This window comes from Accipiter gentilis, chromosome Z, assembly GCF_929443795.1.
Source record: "Accipiter gentilis chromosome Z, bAccGen1.1, whole genome shotgun sequence".
Classification (NCBI taxonomy): Eukaryota; Metazoa; Chordata; class Aves; order Accipitriformes; family Accipitridae; genus Astur; species Astur gentilis.
In genome coordinates, this window is record NC_064919.1 from 86818187 (window position 1) to 86836209 (window position 18023).

The 18023-nt window shown below is 40.8% G+C and overlaps 1 protein-coding gene across 8 annotated transcripts in view; it reads left to right on the forward strand.

The window, feature by feature from the left end:
- The window catches only part of ME2 (malic enzyme 2), a 43752-nt gene that overhangs the window by 13029 nt on the left and 12700 nt on the right, over nucleotides 1-18023 (forward strand). For 3 of the 8 annotated variants that reach the window (XR_007504988.1, XM_049794269.1, XM_049794262.1), the window contains exons 2-4: nucleotides 5152-5277; nucleotides 14927-15060; nucleotides 16461-16610. Coding sequence is in view for 7 of the 8 variants with exons in the window: in XM_049794269.1 (XP_049650226.1) it covers nucleotides 5170-5277; nucleotides 14927-15060; nucleotides 16461-16610 (392 nt within the window). In the remaining variant the exon portion in view is untranslated. Of the gene's footprint in view, nucleotides 1-338; nucleotides 617-1072; nucleotides 1206-1842; nucleotides 1954-5151; nucleotides 5278-14926; nucleotides 15061-16460; nucleotides 16611-18023 lie in introns of those variants that run through there. The other 5 variants (XM_049794266.1, XM_049794263.1, XM_049794264.1 and 2 more) reach the window with 4 other exon arrangements.

Consider the following 18023-nt stretch of genomic DNA (forward strand, 5'->3'; position numbering starts at 1 on the left):
GTCTTACTTTCTAGTTATGCTGCAAGAAGTTTTCTAATATTGTAAGTTAAAGTAATTCAGAGAACATATGCTCTTTTTACAAAGGTGTTCCGACATTATTCTCATTCGAATTCGCCTAAGTGTGCTTTATTTGCTGAATGTTTCAAGCCTCAAGTTGTGAACTCACTTACCCTACTTAAGTACTTTATATCTAACTTTTCTCCTTGTTGAATTGGTTGCCTTAGAATAAGAGGGAAGGAAAGTAGTTTCAAGATCTGCTTCCAAAATGATAAAGCTCACCGCTGCCGAACGTTTTATTAGTAACACCCGCCCGTACGATTGTTCCTTTTACTTTGCAGATCTCAAGGTACCTTAGAAATGTCCTTTAAAATGATGGCTCAGGACTTTGCTGGAAGGAACCTGAAATGTTATTACCACCATTGTCTGCTAACTTTCCCCAACAGCATCTGGTCAGCTCTGGGAGTCAGAGGTGCTGAGTTGCTGTGCAGAACTGCGTTGCCCAGCCTTGTCTCTCCGCTCCTTCCTCCGCACATGTACGCACTGGGGTGCTCCCGTTGTAAAATGGAAGTGTCCCCTTTGCCCCTTGATCTGCAAAGCACCTGCTGCAGTGCTGCAGGTGGTGGGTGCAGGGAAAGCTGCTTTCTTTAAGCAAAAGTCTCACTGGGAGACACATTTATAGTTAATACTTGCCTAATGTAATAATTCTAGACTGCTTTATCATTACTGAAGTGATGAAGCCAGCTAGTATGTGCCTGGTTTGTGTCATGCTTAGGTAGGCAAGGCTCGTCTGTTTATTAAAAAAAAAAAAAAAGGTAATAGAGTGCAATGGTGCATCCACACCAGGCTGGGGATAGTGCAGACTCAGGGTATAGATTGTTCTGGGTGTATAAGAGAAAATGTTTGTTGGCCCTAGAGCAGTGCTGCTTAAAAAACCCACAACCATTTCGGGCCAGGAGGATTGGAAACCTTGTGAGGCCTGTATGGTCTTGAATTAATAATTCCAGCTTGTGTTATCAAAAACAAGTGTCAGTTAGCACACGGGTCTTGGTAATTTCTGTACATGAAAGACTGGAACTGTTCATTTACACAGGATTTGCAGAAGACTTGAAATATATTTATGTTTAGCTACCCTTCAAACTGAAGGAAGACTGCAAAGTCATCAAGTGCAACTTGCTGTCCACTGAGAGATACTCCTTACTATTAAGGTATAATCCACAAGTCAAGCAGCCTGTGCAGTAATTGAGGCAGACCTTGCTTTAATTGAGACTGAGCTTCCTGACTCTCTGAGCAATGTTATTGTACCTTTTAAAAGTATGATGACCCTTTCCCTTAAAAGTAGCTTTTGCAATTTAACAAATCCATAATTGCAGCAGCAAAACATTTGCTCCTAGATAAGGGCACTTGTGCAGTATTGGTAATTAGTTTGACCTGGCCAGATGCCTCCTGATAAGGCACAGAAGAGAGCTGTCATCTGGTATGCTGAAGAATTTAATTCTCTTAAATTGTGACACAGTATCTATGTGATCATAAGTCAAAAATTACCAGTTGTATTGGATTAAATCCAGTGGTGCACTGCAGTCTTGTTTAGTCCTTACCATTGTGAGGTACTGAAAAAAGAAAAATCCTTGTTCTGGTTATGCTGACACATGTTTTAGCAGGAATTTCATTCCTCTTTCAATTCTTCTGCTTTCTTCTCAATTCCTCCTCAGAGGACATTGCACAACCTCAGTCCTCTCTGTATGTTGTCACATCATTGCAACCCCCTATCTTTCCCTCAGTTGACATCCCTCCTCCTTCTCTATCAGCCTCTCCTGTCAAAATCATCTCTCCTTTCTCTTACAGTTAAAGTACCACCATCTCAAGCCTGGCCTCTCTTCTACAAAACCCATCACAAACCATTGAAAAACCTTCCTGCAAAGCAGCGGGACCCAACCCTTATCTCCTTGAAACCAGGTATCGCTTTGGGGACCTTTCTTCCAGACCTGTCCTTGCAGCTTGCTGCCTGCCCCAAGTGCTTCCCAAAAACAGGGCTGGCAAATAAGAGCCACCGGCCATGAGGTTTCGTGTCCCTTCTTCCTTTCTCACGAGGCCAGAGGAGAAGCGATGCTGCCCAGTGCTGCCTATGTGTTGTCAGTCGGACCACGCTGCCTCTCAAGTATTTTTATTGTCTGGTGGTATCTTTCATCTGAGGAGCCGTTAGCTGTAATCCCAAACTCCTGGTGCACACTGTTTTTATGGGTGCCCCAGTGCTGCATCTGGCTCGAGCCATCCTGTGAGCTCTGTTTTAAAAAGCATTAAACTACTAGTGGCATGTATAGATGTAGCCTTGTTTTTTAATCATCAGGGTTACTGGATTGTCCTCTGCATGTATTCTTGGGAAGGAATTGGAACTTTTAAAGCAGAAGGACCTGGGCAGATGGGTGGCTTGTTCTTGCCAGGCTGGTGGCCCGCAGAGCCGGGAGAAAAGGGTAGGTGAGTCATGAAGGGCCACGGTGGCAAAGCACAGAGCTCCTGGAACTTCTACAGAGGAGCATGGACAGGGGATGGGGAAGGATGCTTGCTTTGTGGCTTCAGGGTAGGTCACGTTAAGGTGAGTTTTGAAGGCAGATTCCTGCTAAAACATGCTTAAAAGTCCACGACAAAAGGAGTTAGAGGAGATGTGCGAGATGGGAGGTGGAACAGAAATAGGAAGCAATTAGAAGAGCAAGGAAAGGAAAGCTCGGGACTGAGTAACCAGGCAGGTTTTATGCCAGATATAAATTAACTGGGATCATATGTTTTGGATCGAAACAGAGGGACTGAGTGGAAAAATGAAGCCTGATTCCTCTCACTTGCTGTATGCATCTGAGAGACCTCCACCAAGAGAATGATTTTAGGTGCCTGTATGGCAGCTCAGGGGAGAGGAGCAAGTCTCCTTTCTCACAGAGGTGAGAAGAAAGTAAGATTTGTACGATTTGAATCACACCCCTGAAAAGTCAGTCTCTCTCTCTCTCTGATTAGAGTTAATTGATCAAGTTAGGAGAAATCTGGGCCACAATCTTGTTTGGTTCTTAAACACTCATTAATTGCAAGGAACTAATTTAAATTTAATTAGAGTAAGATAAGGTGTGGTGTTTGGCCTACTTTTTGATTTCTTGTTTAAGGTGTTTGCTCATGACAGATTGAAGCCACCCTAACACCAGACTGATAGGATGCGGGCTGAAGTTTGCTGCCACGCTGTAACACAAATCGTTTTTAGCCTCACGTGCATGAGGAGATGGACTCACTATTGTGTAACGATGGCAAATGAGCAATGAGAATTAAAACCAGTTAAGACGGAATTTGCCATTCCTAAAGGCTGGTTGTTTTGCAGCACAAATTTAGTTTTGCTTATCTGATCCTGATTTTCAGCTGCCCTGAGTTCTGGCAGACCAGCTGTGTTTAGTCCACTGCTAGCTGGTTTAGGGAGGAATTATCATGTTAAAAGCAACATTTGTTTGTAGTGCTGGCAAGGCTTCCATTCATCCTGTCTCCACACAGTAAATTTATGTTCTTTACCACGAAACAACTAAACACATGGGTTTCGAGTGGAACTTTTTTCAATTGCAGGGCCTAAACAAACAAATAAAGGATGAGAGAAAGGGATACCGCTGAATGTCAGTGCTGCTTTCCTCTATGCTTTCTGATGGGTAGAAGAGAAACTCGGGTATAAGTGATGATGAAAAATACTGAATGTTTGCATGTTCTTCTAATGCTTGGAAAGATTTTGAAGAAAATCCTGATTGTAACTTGTAAGATCAGTCTGCCATCTTAAAAGCTGGTTATGTGTAAATTTGATTATAGAAAGGTCTTCTAAAATATTCAGGCCATATTTAAGGTAATGAAGTTTTGTTCCTTAATCTAATTTTGGCTTCCATCTGGAAGAAATTACAAATCCAAACCATGCATCATTTCATTCCTTAAAAATGTCTCGTACCTGCTTTACTGTCCTTGCGTGTGCCTTGGATCTGAGCATACAGCAGGACTGGGGGATGATGGAGCACCGGCCACGGGGGTCCCTCACCCACGCCAGCTGCAACGGAGAGGTAGAGGGGTTCCCTGCCACGCTAATCCTGGATCTCTGCCTTCCTCCACTGACTGCATAGGCCTGTTGCTAAAGGGATCTGTTTTTTCCCTCTCCCTGTGTCAGGATTCTGCACGATACTTCAACTGGGCTGTGTACGTCTGTCCCTTCTGACCAACCATTTTAATGTGTCTTCATACAGTCAGGGGTCCTGAGTAAGGTCTCACTGTGATTGCTGTTGTCTCTGTGTGCTGGTGAAATAATGTTTAGAGATGAGTCCAGTACACATTCCCTGGTGGTACTGCGTTATTGAAGCATGTAATAAATTACCATTTCTGCTTCAAAGAGCTTGCAATTAATACTTGAATAAAATGGGTTTGAAAGTGGATATCACCTGGCAAGATTAAGAACTAAGCTTTTGAGTGGTACTAAGAAACTTTTTATTTTGTTAGGGTAACATATCTTTTATTGAAAAGGATATATTCTCTCTGAAAATAACCTTTTGGGGGAGGTTTGGAATTTAGAAAGTCTAAGCATGGAGTTCAGAGTTCAGTGAATTTTTGACCATTTTAATTTTACATTTTGTTCTAGTCTAGTTTTAATATGCTAATAGACATAGTTTCTTCCCTTTCTGTTGTCCAGGCCACAAGATTTCATTGTCAGAAAGCTACTGGAGAAACTCAGCTTAAATTTTCTTGCTGCACTAGCTCAAGTCATTCTGTTCTCCCTGGTATTTGCACTGGTGCCAGTTGCATGGGTCGCCATGGAAGGTTAATGTTTGCTAACGGCAATTCTGCTCTGAGTTTATGGTGCAGTTATAAGACAACACCTAGTGAATGCTGGCTGACTTGCAACCCACAGCATAATGCTAGCTCACATTAGTATCCTTGTATGCTCTCTCCGCTCATTCGTGCACTCTCGTTGTTGTAAAGCCTTCCTCCTTTTTCTTCCTCCTGGCTGTCACAAGGCAATTTTGGGTCATTATCACGGTGTTTGAGGAAAGAGTCGTATCTAACATGTACCTATTTCTTTTACAACAGATGACCTACAACTATGAACATTGGTTCCGTGGCCTCTGTATCTGAATGACTTTCTTTTCCTCTTCCCAGGTGCAGTATAAAAAAAAAATGTTCTCCCGACTACGAGTAGCTGCCACTCCCTGTGCGATGGTGTATCGCAGTGCACATACGAAAGAAAAAGGCAAGCCACTGATGTTAAACCCACGAACAAACAAGGTTGGTAGTGCATGATTATCAGATACCTTATCTTCATCCGGTATTCGTCCAATGGACCTTGTTCCGGGGTTAAACCACCTCCAGGAGGTGTACTGGGCCACAGCCAGAAAAGGGTACAGAAGATGGGGGAGTCAGTGATCATTTCAAGTTTACTACATGGATATCTACAGTACAAGGACTTCCAATAACACCTTCTGGTTCTGTCAGCCTGTGCTTCCCCTGGTTTGCTGTGGCTTACACAGTCGATACTGCTGCTTCCTTGTGCCAAATGAAGAGAGGCTGATTTTTGCTGATTACTGGCTTAGTTTTGGGGCTGGTTGAATTGAAGTAAAGCTTTAGCAGATAAAGGGTCCTATTTCATAGTTTGCAAAAGTTAATTCTGAATTCAGTCTTGCTAGGGATAGAAAGCGTCAGCCTCTCTGTCCTAGTCCTGTTTCCTGCAAGACTGTGAATTGGGACCGAGCCATATCAGTAAGAAACATCCCCGTGCAGAGAGTCGGACAGAGAGCATCTAAAAATAAGCCTTGAATGGAGCTAGCTGGGAGGTAGGGACGTTATGTTAATTCCATGCATTGGGAGGAACATCTCTTAAGAAAGTAGGGGGTTTTTTCCTTTTACAGAAATTTTCCTATTTCCACTACCCTTCCCCAGTTTCTTTTTTTCCCAGAGTAGTAGTAGCCTTCAGGAATTTTGAAACAATTAATGTGTAAACTAAAACTAGTAAGAAATGAGGTGAGTGCTTTTGGTAGCTGATCCAAGATGTCTAAAGTGTCCAAGAAAAGTGACAAATCTACCTGTCTCTGACAGGGTATTTCATGAGCAAAGGAGCTATGGAAGCTGGACTTCTGTGGTTTTATCCTATGTTCTTAATGTCTGGCACTTCTCCTCTTCCACATTCTCTGATTTTATTTTTTCCCCTCCACTAATGCCTTGTATATCTCCTTCACTGTAAATTTCCTTCCTTTTCTGCCCATGGCCCTGACTCCTCCTCTCCCCCTGTATTCTTAGCTCCTTCCCATGTCCCCTTTGCCTAGATGCAAAGCAGCATGTACTGCTATAAATTGGCCAGCTGGCAAGCCAGACGCATAACCCTGAGCCTTTCTCTCAGCAGAAGGACTAGGCTGGCTCTTTCCTCTGCATGGCTAAACCTTCCCACCCCCGCCCCTTTTCTTTTCTTTGTGTCTCTCTTTTGTCAGAATTAGAAGTTGGCCAGTGGGTTATCAAGCTAGGAACTGCAAGCTGCATCTCCTTGTATCCTGCCCATAACTACAGGGAGAATTGCTCACGTTTCTTTTGGCAAAAGTGATTCCTCAGTGTCCTGAAAAGAAAGGAAGAAGGCACAATGTAGACTTGTAGTCATGTTTCTTACTGTTTCTTGTACGGTATAGCGTAGTGTGAGATGCCTTGATACTGCATGAATGCAGGTTGCATATATAGAGAGCAAGCTGTAGAAATTAGAGACTGGCTGATTGCAAAAATAAAATTGGGGTGGCCATGTTGGGGAAGGAGAAAAGAATAGTTTGGTGTGATTTACTAAGTTCAGATTATCTTGAGACTTTTCTGAGCTATAAACACTTTGACATGCCAGTGGAAATTATTTCAAGCCCTGAAAGCTTTTCCAAGTGCTGATTATGCAACAGTGTTCAGAAACAAAAACAATAGGTCATTTCTTATTGTTTTTGTAGTGGGAATATCTTTCTAATTTTTATTTTCTTTTAGGCCTGGAATTCTCTGGTGGACTGAGCACAATGCAGTATTTTTTATGGGTTTTTGTTGCGGAGTAGGGAAGAGCAGAGAGCTGCTTCTTAATAGCAGTTGATTTTTCTTTTTTTTAATGTCTCCAGGAAAAGATACTTGTGAGAGGAAAAAACTTTCCACATTTGTTTGGCTCTGTTGTATCAGTCTATCATTAAGGCTGACACCTGTTTGAATGGATCTGTAAGCTACTTAAGTGCTACTGCTTGATATTGGGTGCAGTATCTGTATAGAAATGTATTTTGGAACTTCAACAGAGAAATAAATGATTGACTAAATATGCAAATTACTTTACCCTTTGTGTTTTTCTTGCCCACAGTGCCTCATGTGCATGTGTATATATATATCATATACATATGGGCATGGATAAAGGGCTTTATCTCCTGCTGGCAGCTTGTTGAGATAGTAATTTTATGACTCATGTTTTAGTTGCTCATGTTTAGTTTTTACAGTCCCTATCAACTCTAAAGAACATTTGATCTCCTTTAATATACAGTGGCCCTAAAACAAGAACTGCAACATGGCAGTGTCACTAACAGAAAACCACCCCTTCCCCTTGTGCAAATTAATCTGCTCTGGTTCTTTGCCATTGGAGTAGGTTTTTCTCTTACCATTTGTTTCTTTTCTTTCCCATCCTTACCTGTCTTTTGCAGGTGCATGCTACACCTCCATCAACTGGTTGGGGTTTTGGTGTTTGAAGGCCAGCTTTCAAGCGTTCACTGTCAGGGCAGCTCAGAAAAGGTCATGAGCTATATCAGTAATGCCCTTGCTGTTGCAGCCAAACAATTGCAGAACATACTGTAACTGCATTGCTGGCAACCATGTATATTTACGATCTTCCATGATGTTTGATTTCTACTCTGTGACAGGGATTCAAATTACAGTTAATTGGTGTCAGGACCTTTTATTCTGCTGGAGATCCTTGCTGTGCCAAGGCAGCGTTTTAAGCTTGTTGGGTGCTTGGAACACTGTTAGGACAAACTCATTTGTTTAGTACTCTCAATTAAATTGTAACTTATATTGTGGTAATGCTTCGGATTCTCAGTCAAGGGCCAGGATTTCTTCTTCCAGCACAGAACAGATGATGCATGAGTAGGTGATCCCTGACCTTGGTGATGTCCATTCTGCCATGTAGAGTGGCATCAGTATGTCTTTTTCCTCACTGGAAATATGTGACCTGTAACATTATTCATATGTTTGTTTTCTGTGTGCTTGCAGCAAATTTATGACTGAATAATTTGTGATGCTTTCTGTGTTTTAGTTGGTGATTTTTCTACCTCATGGCATCAATTCTTCTTGTTGCTATCTGAGTGCATGACTGTATTTTGTACAGTTGATTCCATTACCCCTTTTTCTGTTACTCTGTTCCTCAATATTGTTTGGTTATTTCATTCTTTAACATGATTCTCCTGTACTGACAATGCCTCCCAAATTTTTAGCTTCTGCAGATATCTTTAGGACATTGCTTTAAACACACACATTCATTCACACATATTTGTATGTATGTGTATGCCTGGGCACATGTGCATGAGAATACATGATAAATTTCAAAAAAGAATTCACTGAAGGGGTCACGAGTGGCAGTTTAATCCCAGGCAGATTCCTGAGGAACTGTCCCAGTGTCTAACTTCCATATGGGTGGTCATCTTCTCATATCTTGTATTTAGCTAGACCATTAATCACAGTTTCATCTGTATTCATTCCCAGCTTTTTTAGCCCAATTTATTTTCATCTATGCCTTACTGAATACTTCCAGAAACTCTGACAGATACCTTTGTTTAAAGAATCAGTTCTCTTAACAAAGATGTATGTGACCTCACTGACTTCTGGCAAATATCTGAGCAGTGTGTTTCCAATTCAGAATACAAAAACAAACAAAAAACCCAGCCCAAAGTTAAAGCTAGTTGGACAAAATAAATAGGATAGGACAAGAGAATGTGAAGAAAGATAGTATGAACTTTAAGATCTAAAAGCATATGCTCCCTTTCCCCTTCCCCTACTCTTTCTCACTGCTGGTTTCTGACACATTTGATTTCTTCTGTTTTAATACTTTTTAGAGTCTTGTCAGTTGAGTTGAGCAGCCAGGGTGTAGAATACACAATGCCTGTCTACCTTCCAGGGGAAACCAGGATAAACAGGATGTGGAGATGTACTGCAAATAGTAATTGTCATGTTGCTAAGAAATGCAGTGTTTGAAATACTACCAGAAGTTTCTGATCAGTCACGAAGAAAGATCCTAGAAGGTGGGAAACTGATAGAAACGGCTAGTTTCCTTGCACATGAACATACCCAGCCCAAAAGTACCACCACGAGTACAGCACCAGTGTCCTGCCCAACTGGTTTGGAGATGGGGATTGCACAACAATGCATCTTCAGCTTTTATCATCTTCCTCGAGATCTGAGTGCTTTTAAAGGGAATTAAATGTGGAAAGATGGAACTGTTTAATCTGTAACCAGCTTTTATCATCCCTCTGAAAAGGTGCTCTTAGGTGCTAAAGGTGGTAGGTAGTATTGCACCTCATTTAACTTAGATCAGCTATTCTGCTCAGGACTCGTGAGCTGCTGGGATGGTGGGTGGAGAAAGGAAGGAAGCTGTCTTGGTTTTGAAATGTTTTGGTTTCTTTCTTTTTATTGTAGGATTAATGCTGTTAAAGGAGAACAAAAACAGTGGCATCTGCTTAGTTAGAAAAAATAGCAGTTTAATGAAATGTCTCTGAGGTGTTCAGGGATGCTATATGGTGTAGATGAACCATTTCAGTCATCATGCTCCTGATTTGCAATGTACAGCTTTACCATAATCGTTGTGCTTGGCAGCAAACCCTAGAGAGTCTGAATGACTTACTTGCTGGTGTGTAAAGGCTTTCTGTTTCTGACTTTTTCCCATTTTCTGCAGGGGAATGCTTTTAGGTGAAGCCACATCATTAGTAAATGAGAGCTTCTGTGGGTTAACTAAGTCTGGTTCAGCAGCCCAAGTGATTTACATCTGGTTCCACACATACAGAGGCGGTACAAGAACCGGTGGCATCTTTGCCTGCAGAGAGACTGAGGTCTTTAAAGGCTGAATAACCTGGGGAAGGTCTGGGTCATGTCACTGTTGAGCAGGGAGTAGATTGCTGTGCTGTATCAGCCACACCCTCCACTATATATACTATGCTGTTTCTGGAAGAATAAAGATATGAAATTGAGTTTAAAAAATGAAGGGGGAAAGAAATCAAAGGAGATTTCCATATTCTACACTGCTCTCATTAAGACAGAGAAACTTTGAATCTATGGTTGAGATAGCAAATGCACCTTTGATTCATATGAGTGAACTTTATTAATTTGCAGTTGTGCAACAGTGAACTTTGTGATTTAGCAGAAGGAAGCAGAGTTAAGAGAAGCAACCCACAATCCTATGTAAAATCTACTTTATTTTAAAAATGTTTATGACGCTACTTCAAAGCCTACAATATACTGTGAATATGTTATAACAATGATTAAAAGTTACATGAAAACCATTCGATTAAATCTTCCCTGTGAAGTAGGCTAACTCATTTTCCAACAGTGGCACATTTGGATATATTCTGCATTTACATCTTTATCAGGGGCTTTGAATGTGACATTTGTTGTCAACTGTCCAGGTTTTCAGAATGCTTGTGAGTATTTGTGGTATCAAGTAAAAGTATCTCCTCCTGTATGTATACCTCCAAGCCTTTGCAGGTGGGGAAAAAATTATAACCACTAGTACTTCTCTGCTTAGAAACCTCTCGGTATTACTTACTCAGTGGTGCTATAAAAACCATGCTTGCAGGATTCAGGTCTCCTGTTCACCTTCATGCAAAGTAAGCAACCAGAATTCTCATATGCTGGTATTTATAGCACCACTCACTTTGTGTAGCAGAGCCCAGTTGTTAAGGCTAAAGTGAGGTCCCAGTGCCAGATAGTTTGTGGATTAAAGACACAGTACGTGGTGATTCAATGTGAGCTTGTCCTGACTGAAAAACTGTCAACACTTCATTTTACTTGCCCCCCCCTTTTTTTTTTCTTTTTCCCACGGCAGTACGTTGGTTTTGTTGCATTAAAGTTGTCCATGCGTATTAATTAATTCATCTGTGGTCTTTGAAGTGTGTGCTGGGTTTTCTCCTAGATGTGCTCCCTGCTTTATCTATACTATCTTCGAAAGGACACTGAGCTGTAAAGAGGATTAAGGAAACTAATCTAAGTGAAAGTCAGTGCATAACACTCAGAGAAAGGACACCTAGCACTGTGGGTCAAAGGAAACCAAAAAGTGAGCCCTGTGACTTAAAACCCAAATCATTACAGTGTTTAGGCATTTAATCCCAGTGGAAACCAGTGGGAATTTGGCCCTTAAGTAGGTGCTGGGATCTTAAGTGCCTTTGAGAACATCAGTCCCGCTGCTGGGAATATCTGACTGCTTCCTGATTCACTGGAACCTGATCACTGCTTCTGTCAGACTGTGCTGGGCTTTATAAAATAAGGGAAAAGGCTAGGAAATTTGTAATACTGCAGCTCCTAGGCACACTAGTTTAAGGAAAATCTCCGTCCTGCGAGGTGCTATATGGGGAGCAAGCCACAATCCCAAATCCAAAATGAGAGGCAGCTGGTGGTCATGGACAAAGATAATGAATGGGAATACAGCAAGTGGAGGAAGAGCTCTGGGTTTTTTACAGTGCTGCTCTGTACTAAACTTGTTCTGTTCTAGTTGGAATGAGGATTAAATTTCTGTATGCAGGCTGATGGCGTTCAGGTTCCTGAGTTAGGCCTGGGCAGAAATTACAGTGTCTTTTAATGTGGTAAGATCTAATTGTCACGTAAATAAACAGCTGGAAGTACTTAGTGCCACTTAAAAATTCACTGTGTTTAATGTTATTGTAACTGCAGATACACTGAAAACCCAGGTTGCCTATAGACTGGAAAAAATATGAGTAAACTGAATAAAAATGGGTAGCTGTTCTGCTTAGTACTAACCTCAGGGCTCATTTGATATTATTAATGACCCAGGTAGTTTAAGGCCACTGGTTTCACTGTACAGGGAAATTAAGGAAAAGCCACGTCCCAGTGTCATGCTAATAGTGGAAATTAGAAATTAGGTAGACTTTATTTTTAAGGGACTTGAGAGTTTCTGATGGGGAGGATGTAGGTTTTGCTAGTGAGATATTTCAGCTGGTTTAGAGTAAAATGTCAATATAGCCAGTACAGTACCACTGAAGGGATTCTGGCCTTTGACATGCCTTGAACTAGTGACATTAGTGGCTTTCCTGACCAGGGTTTATATATCTTCTGAAAAGAGGCTAAGCATTTTTTTTTCCTTCTTCTTAATATGTTAAATCTTTTGGCATCACTTTTGGTTTTGTAGTGCCCGAAGTAACAGTCAAAGTATTACAGATGTTTACCAGCTGTACTCATCTTTGTACCCTAAATCACTTGCACTGCAAATACAGTTTGTTTTGAGAAAGAGTTATTTTAAAAAGGCATAAACTGCTGATGGTAACAAATTAGGGGGTGGTTAAGGAAAAGAGGAAGATAGCTGAGATGTGTGTTTGCATGGTTCACTTCCATGCAACTTTGGAAGATGCATTTACATTCCCAGAGAATCTTTGAATATTTCTTGTGAAGTATGCAGAAGTGAAACTGGAATAGATTCTTTGCAATATAGGAAAAAAAAAATGTGGCATTCAATGTGTGTTCCTTGTGGGTTTTTTTCTCATGCCAGTGCTGCTTACTGGTTGTTTTATCAGTGAAAAATTTGGATTATTCAAATCAGTTTTCAGAAGAAACGGTCACATGGCCAAAGTGACTATTACACCCAGCAGAAGACCAGCAGCCAGGGTAAAAAGTTCAGGAATAAGCTGTCATCTGAAATTTATTTACAGACAATATTGGAAGAATACTTGAGAAAAACAATTGCATTAGGAAAGAAAAAAATGGTTTGCAAATGACTCTCAGATGGTAGAAAAAGGATATAAATTGAGTTCAGTATTTAATGTCAAATCTACTACATGGAAGGTTGTCAGAAATATGAAGCATCAATCTATTTTAAGGTTAAACACTTAGAGTTTTTTGCAAAAAATATTTTCAAGAGTTTTTTGCAAACCACTGAAGTGTTTTGTTCTTTTTTTTCTGGGAGTGGCTTGCTTTTAACTCTTAAAATATTTTATTACTTCAGAACATAGTATAGAATTAGTATGGAAAAGCAGGTGGACTGCTTAACTCAGTGTAGTCAAAACAATTGATATTCAAAACAATTGATATTCAATGTGATTCAAATAAGCAAAGAGAAAAATTATAAAAATTATTAATCATTTTGATTATCCTTTTTCCTAAGGAGTAGTTTTATTGGTTATGAATCATTCACGTATGCTGAATTACACTAAGGATAGCCTCTAAACTGGAGATCTTTTGTTAATGGGCATGCTTTCTACAAATACCTGTGGAAGTTTATTCAAACATAAGCAGAGGTGAAAATATTCAATAGTAATTTATGGGGGTTTTTATTCTCAAGTGGGAAAAAAATTATTTTCTTTTGATTTTTCTGATTGCAGAAGGAATTTGGAATGTAATTACAAGGCATAAAACAAACTTTAGAAAGCTTTTTTAAAGCCTTTTTTTTTTTTTCAACTTGGCAGTAAGAAGCCGCTTCCAGCATGGGGAAATTTGAGAAAATGAGCTCTTGTTTTTTAATCTAGCTGCTTTAGTAAACAAAGGAAGTGTTGTTTATGAGCAGAACTGATCTTTCTTGTTCCTGTCTCTTTCAAAACGTTACAACTAGCAGAGCTTTCCCTTTCCGATTCTGCTTTTGCCCACAGACTGATGCACAGCCTTGGCACAGCAACGGCTTTCCTGGGTTTTCAGCTCCTGCGTTCCCAAATACTCATGTAATCATTCACTGAGCTGACCCGATTGGATACAGTGAAGTAGGGAAAGTTTATCATTGCTCTTTTGGAAGTGGCAAACTTAAGGTGGGGTCAGTCGTTGTCAAAAATGGGGTCAGCGGCTTTGAGACAGGTTGGCTGTGAATCCGGGCTCGGATTAGTTAACATTTTGCAAAGTTACGCCTAGGAGTTAACTGCCCCGTGAAGGTGCCTGTTGGTCTCCGCTAGCAGGTATCTCACAACTGGCTGTTTTGGGTAGTAAGTGAAAAGCCAGTTTTATTGAATGTTATTGTTAAATAATTCAAATTAATATTCAAATAACAATAAATTAAACTCTTCACCTTGAAACAGAGAAGAATGGAAATGGTGGGCTATTTTTGCAGTTTAACTCCTCTGACACTTAATTTGTTACAAATGAGGCTTTTTGGTAGTAGACAGCTACAGTTGAAGACAAATAGATTAGTTCCAGCCCTAATTAAAAATGAAGGATTTGGGTTGAATTGTGATCTCGATAGAAGCATTAGGGCAATTCAGTAGCTTTGGGATCTGGCTGGATTACCGAAAGTATGTAGAAAAAAGCAGCAAACGGAGCAGTTCAGATAAACCTCTGCAGACTAAATGTTACTGTCTGTGATTGTAGGGACCAGACCGGGTGACCCACGTGTTCTTGGTCAACATTTCGTTCCTATGAAACAATTCAAGAAGCAGCTGTTATTTTACTTTTAAACCTTAGACTGTCTGCAGTGGGATCTCTTAGTTGTTCTCCAGTTTCACAGAGGAAAATGAAATCTGCCAAAGGGCGTGAGGACTCAGAGATGCGGAAAAGCTGTGGTCAGAAGGGAATACCCACAAAGGACAAGGAGAACCCCAGCAGAGGCAGACATATCCAAACCCTGCCTGCTGCGGCACCTGCCATGAGAGAAGGATGCAGTGGATAGTCAGAAATGGCAGATAGAAATACATCATAAATAGAAATGCTAGAGGAAGAACTGCTAATTATTTCTCACCTCTCTTGTTTTCAGGGTATGGCCTTTACACTGCATGAAAGACAAATGCTTGGGCTGCAAGGACTTCTACCTCCTAAAATAGAGACGCAAGACATTCAAGCCTTACGCTTCCATAAGAATTTGGCAAAAATGACTGACCCGTTGGAAAAGTAAGTACTCCTCTGGCCTTGTTCTGTCCCACAAGTCAATGGAAATTGCTGTAAAACATTGCACGGTGATAACCAAACAAGGTTTCTATGCCTCCACTGGGTTTTTCAGTTGTTGGAGGTTATTTTCACTTTGCACAGAAAACTGCTTTCCATCCATCATGCATTCATCATGTGGCTAAATGAGGTTGGGGAGTTTTTTTCTTATGTTCCATGGTCACAAGGTAGTGAAAAAGAACATGCGCAAATTGGCCAGTTACAAAGCTGCACACCGTGCTGTAATACGTAATGCGTGTTTCTGTAATACATAAGATGCAGGCGGCAGGCTGTTAGAGTACAGAACTGTTGGGGCAGAGGAAGGGACGGCTAATGCATGCTAGAAAAATATGTGAGAATGAAAATAAATTGAGGGTTTGATAATTAGGTATGAAAACCATTCTTTATTATATACAGTAGTTACTGCTAGAAAGGAATTACAGGGTTAGAATTTTGAGTCTCAATGTGTAATTTTTTTATATCAATCTTTTTTTTTGTTTAACCCACTGGTTTGTTGAAAAAAACGTGAAGGATTTTGATTTGGTTTTTTTTAGAATGGCATGTTTTTAGCATCCTGTTACTGTTTCCATATAAGCCTATGTATATCTGCATGTAAAAATATGCAGTCTCCTAAAGGCGAAAGGAGTGCTGGAATGGTTTGAGGCTTACTGGACCACATCAAAACTCTTTTGTTCTCATGAAAACCGAAAGATGACTTTTAAATCCACATCATGTCACTTGCTGATCGAAACAGTCATGTCATCTGTATTGGCAAAGTGCCCGGTTGCTGTAGCCTAAGACGGATCGCTAATTCATTATCTTTATGTTGTTGGGTCAGCAAGACTGAATATGAATTGATACACGGTAGATTGGTAGTTAAATTTGCAAAAATGCAGGTTTAATTTACGTACCTATGTAAGTCCCTCAAAATGAACTTTTTTCTTAGGAGTTAATTTGTTTTACAACTGTGTTAATGTTAGGATTATCAAGACCTTATGGTCAGGACCTTACTTTTTCTTGGATGAAAAATTCTTTCATTAATAATTTTTTTTTAATAGTAATGAGACTCCCAGCTGCATCCTGTAATAAATCCATGGGTTATCTTTTGTCGCAGTGCATGTTTGTGCATTAACTTGTTAGCATGCGTGGTATGCAATATCCAGTATTTTTATTTCAGCTTTTTAGTACTGCTCTTCTCTCTTTTCCAACTTTTGTTTAGTGCTCAAAGCCCGACTTGAATGGAAGCAAGAATTTCATGAAGAAATAATATGAAGCAAGCTTGGGTTTTGCTTTGACATTTGTCACGTTTTAAATAAGTATAAATGTGAAACAGTAAATGTTTTTTTTTTTCTTTTGCTTAATTTCAGGTATATCTACATAATGGGAATCCAAGAGAGAAATGAAAAATTATTCTATAGGGTATTACAAGATGATATTGAGCGGTTAATGCCAATTGTATACACACCAACAGTAGGCCTTGCCTGCTCCCAGTATGGACACATCTTCAGGAGACCAAAGTAAGAAGAATAGATACACGTTGCTGCTACCTTTATTACCATTTTCTCTGTATACTTCCCTGAGGTTTGGAAATGTTTTATTTCATTTTTGCTTGGATTCAGCTACACGAGACTTGTGCCAATTCAGGGCAGTAAAAGTTCATTAAATAATATCTCAAGACCCAGTTTACATTGGAAAACAGAACATCTGAAAACAGAATTGGTCAAGTGTTGCGTAAATAGCACAAGTGCAGGGCTTCAGCCCCATTTCCAGCTCTTCCTAGATGCCATACAGCTCTTTAATTCCGAGGAGAGTGCTGTGGCTTTCTCAGCTCTCAAAATCATGTCTGTGAGTCTGAGGATCTGTATCGGGACAGAGCATTCGGAGAAAGTGTAGATTGAAAGGGATTTCCAGACGTCATCTGATCTCACCCTCTGTTCAAGAGGGGTAACTTCGGGTAGATTCGTTAGCTATATCCCCCTGCGCAACCCTGCACGCATCCCGCACAGAGGAAGAAACACGAGTGCACACACGCCCGTACAGCAGACTGTTGGAGGAAGCTCGGGCTAACGGCAGCTCTGGCAGAATCGAAGCCGTGACCAACATGTTCCTGCTGGTGGCAAAAAAAAAAAAAAAAAAATCTCTCGCAGTGCTGGAGAGATTCTCACGATGCTCTGCAGAGCAGCGCAGCGTGACATCTCGGGTGCAGGAGCAGTGTGTGAAGAGAGATGTTGGCAAAGCAGGAGGGGAGAGGCTTGACTCATGGTAGCTCAGCAGACTCCGTTGGGTGCAGGTAGTCCCTGTATTAAAGCTGTGCTACTAGGAGTCAGCTTTCAGTTATTCTGACACAGTAAGTATGCTTGGCTGGCATCTGGTTTGGGTTCAGCAGTGACTTCAAAACAACCATTCAGGTTATTAGCTCTGTGTTGAGGAAACCGGTTCAGACTGGCAGTCATTTCGGCTCATTTCCATGGTACTCTCACTGCAATTCAAAGTGTATTTCTAGAGCGCTCTTGCTTGAGGGCTTTAGTGGTGTGTGGAGGAAGAGCTAATCCTTCGCTGCCGTGAGGACTCAGCTGCGTAGTGTGGCTGCTGTGATGAAGACAGTAAGAAACTCACGGTTTTGCTCCTAATCTGGGTCAGGGGATGCGAAGGATGTACTCTTCGTTCTCACATACTTCCTTTCCTCTTCCACGTCTGCGTATGCGTTATATACCAGTTTGAAAACTGTCGACCTCTAAAAGTTGTCTTTACGAGAAACAGCAGCATGGACTGGAACTCAGGATGTGCCCCTTTCTTTCTGAGAACCAGCGCTTTCCAAGCATTGGTAATTTATCTGTTAACCGTGTCTGCTGAGCCTTTCATGCCCCCTTTCCTCCAACAGAGGAACAACAGAGGACTTGCTCGAGCAGAAGAAATACAGACACTTATCA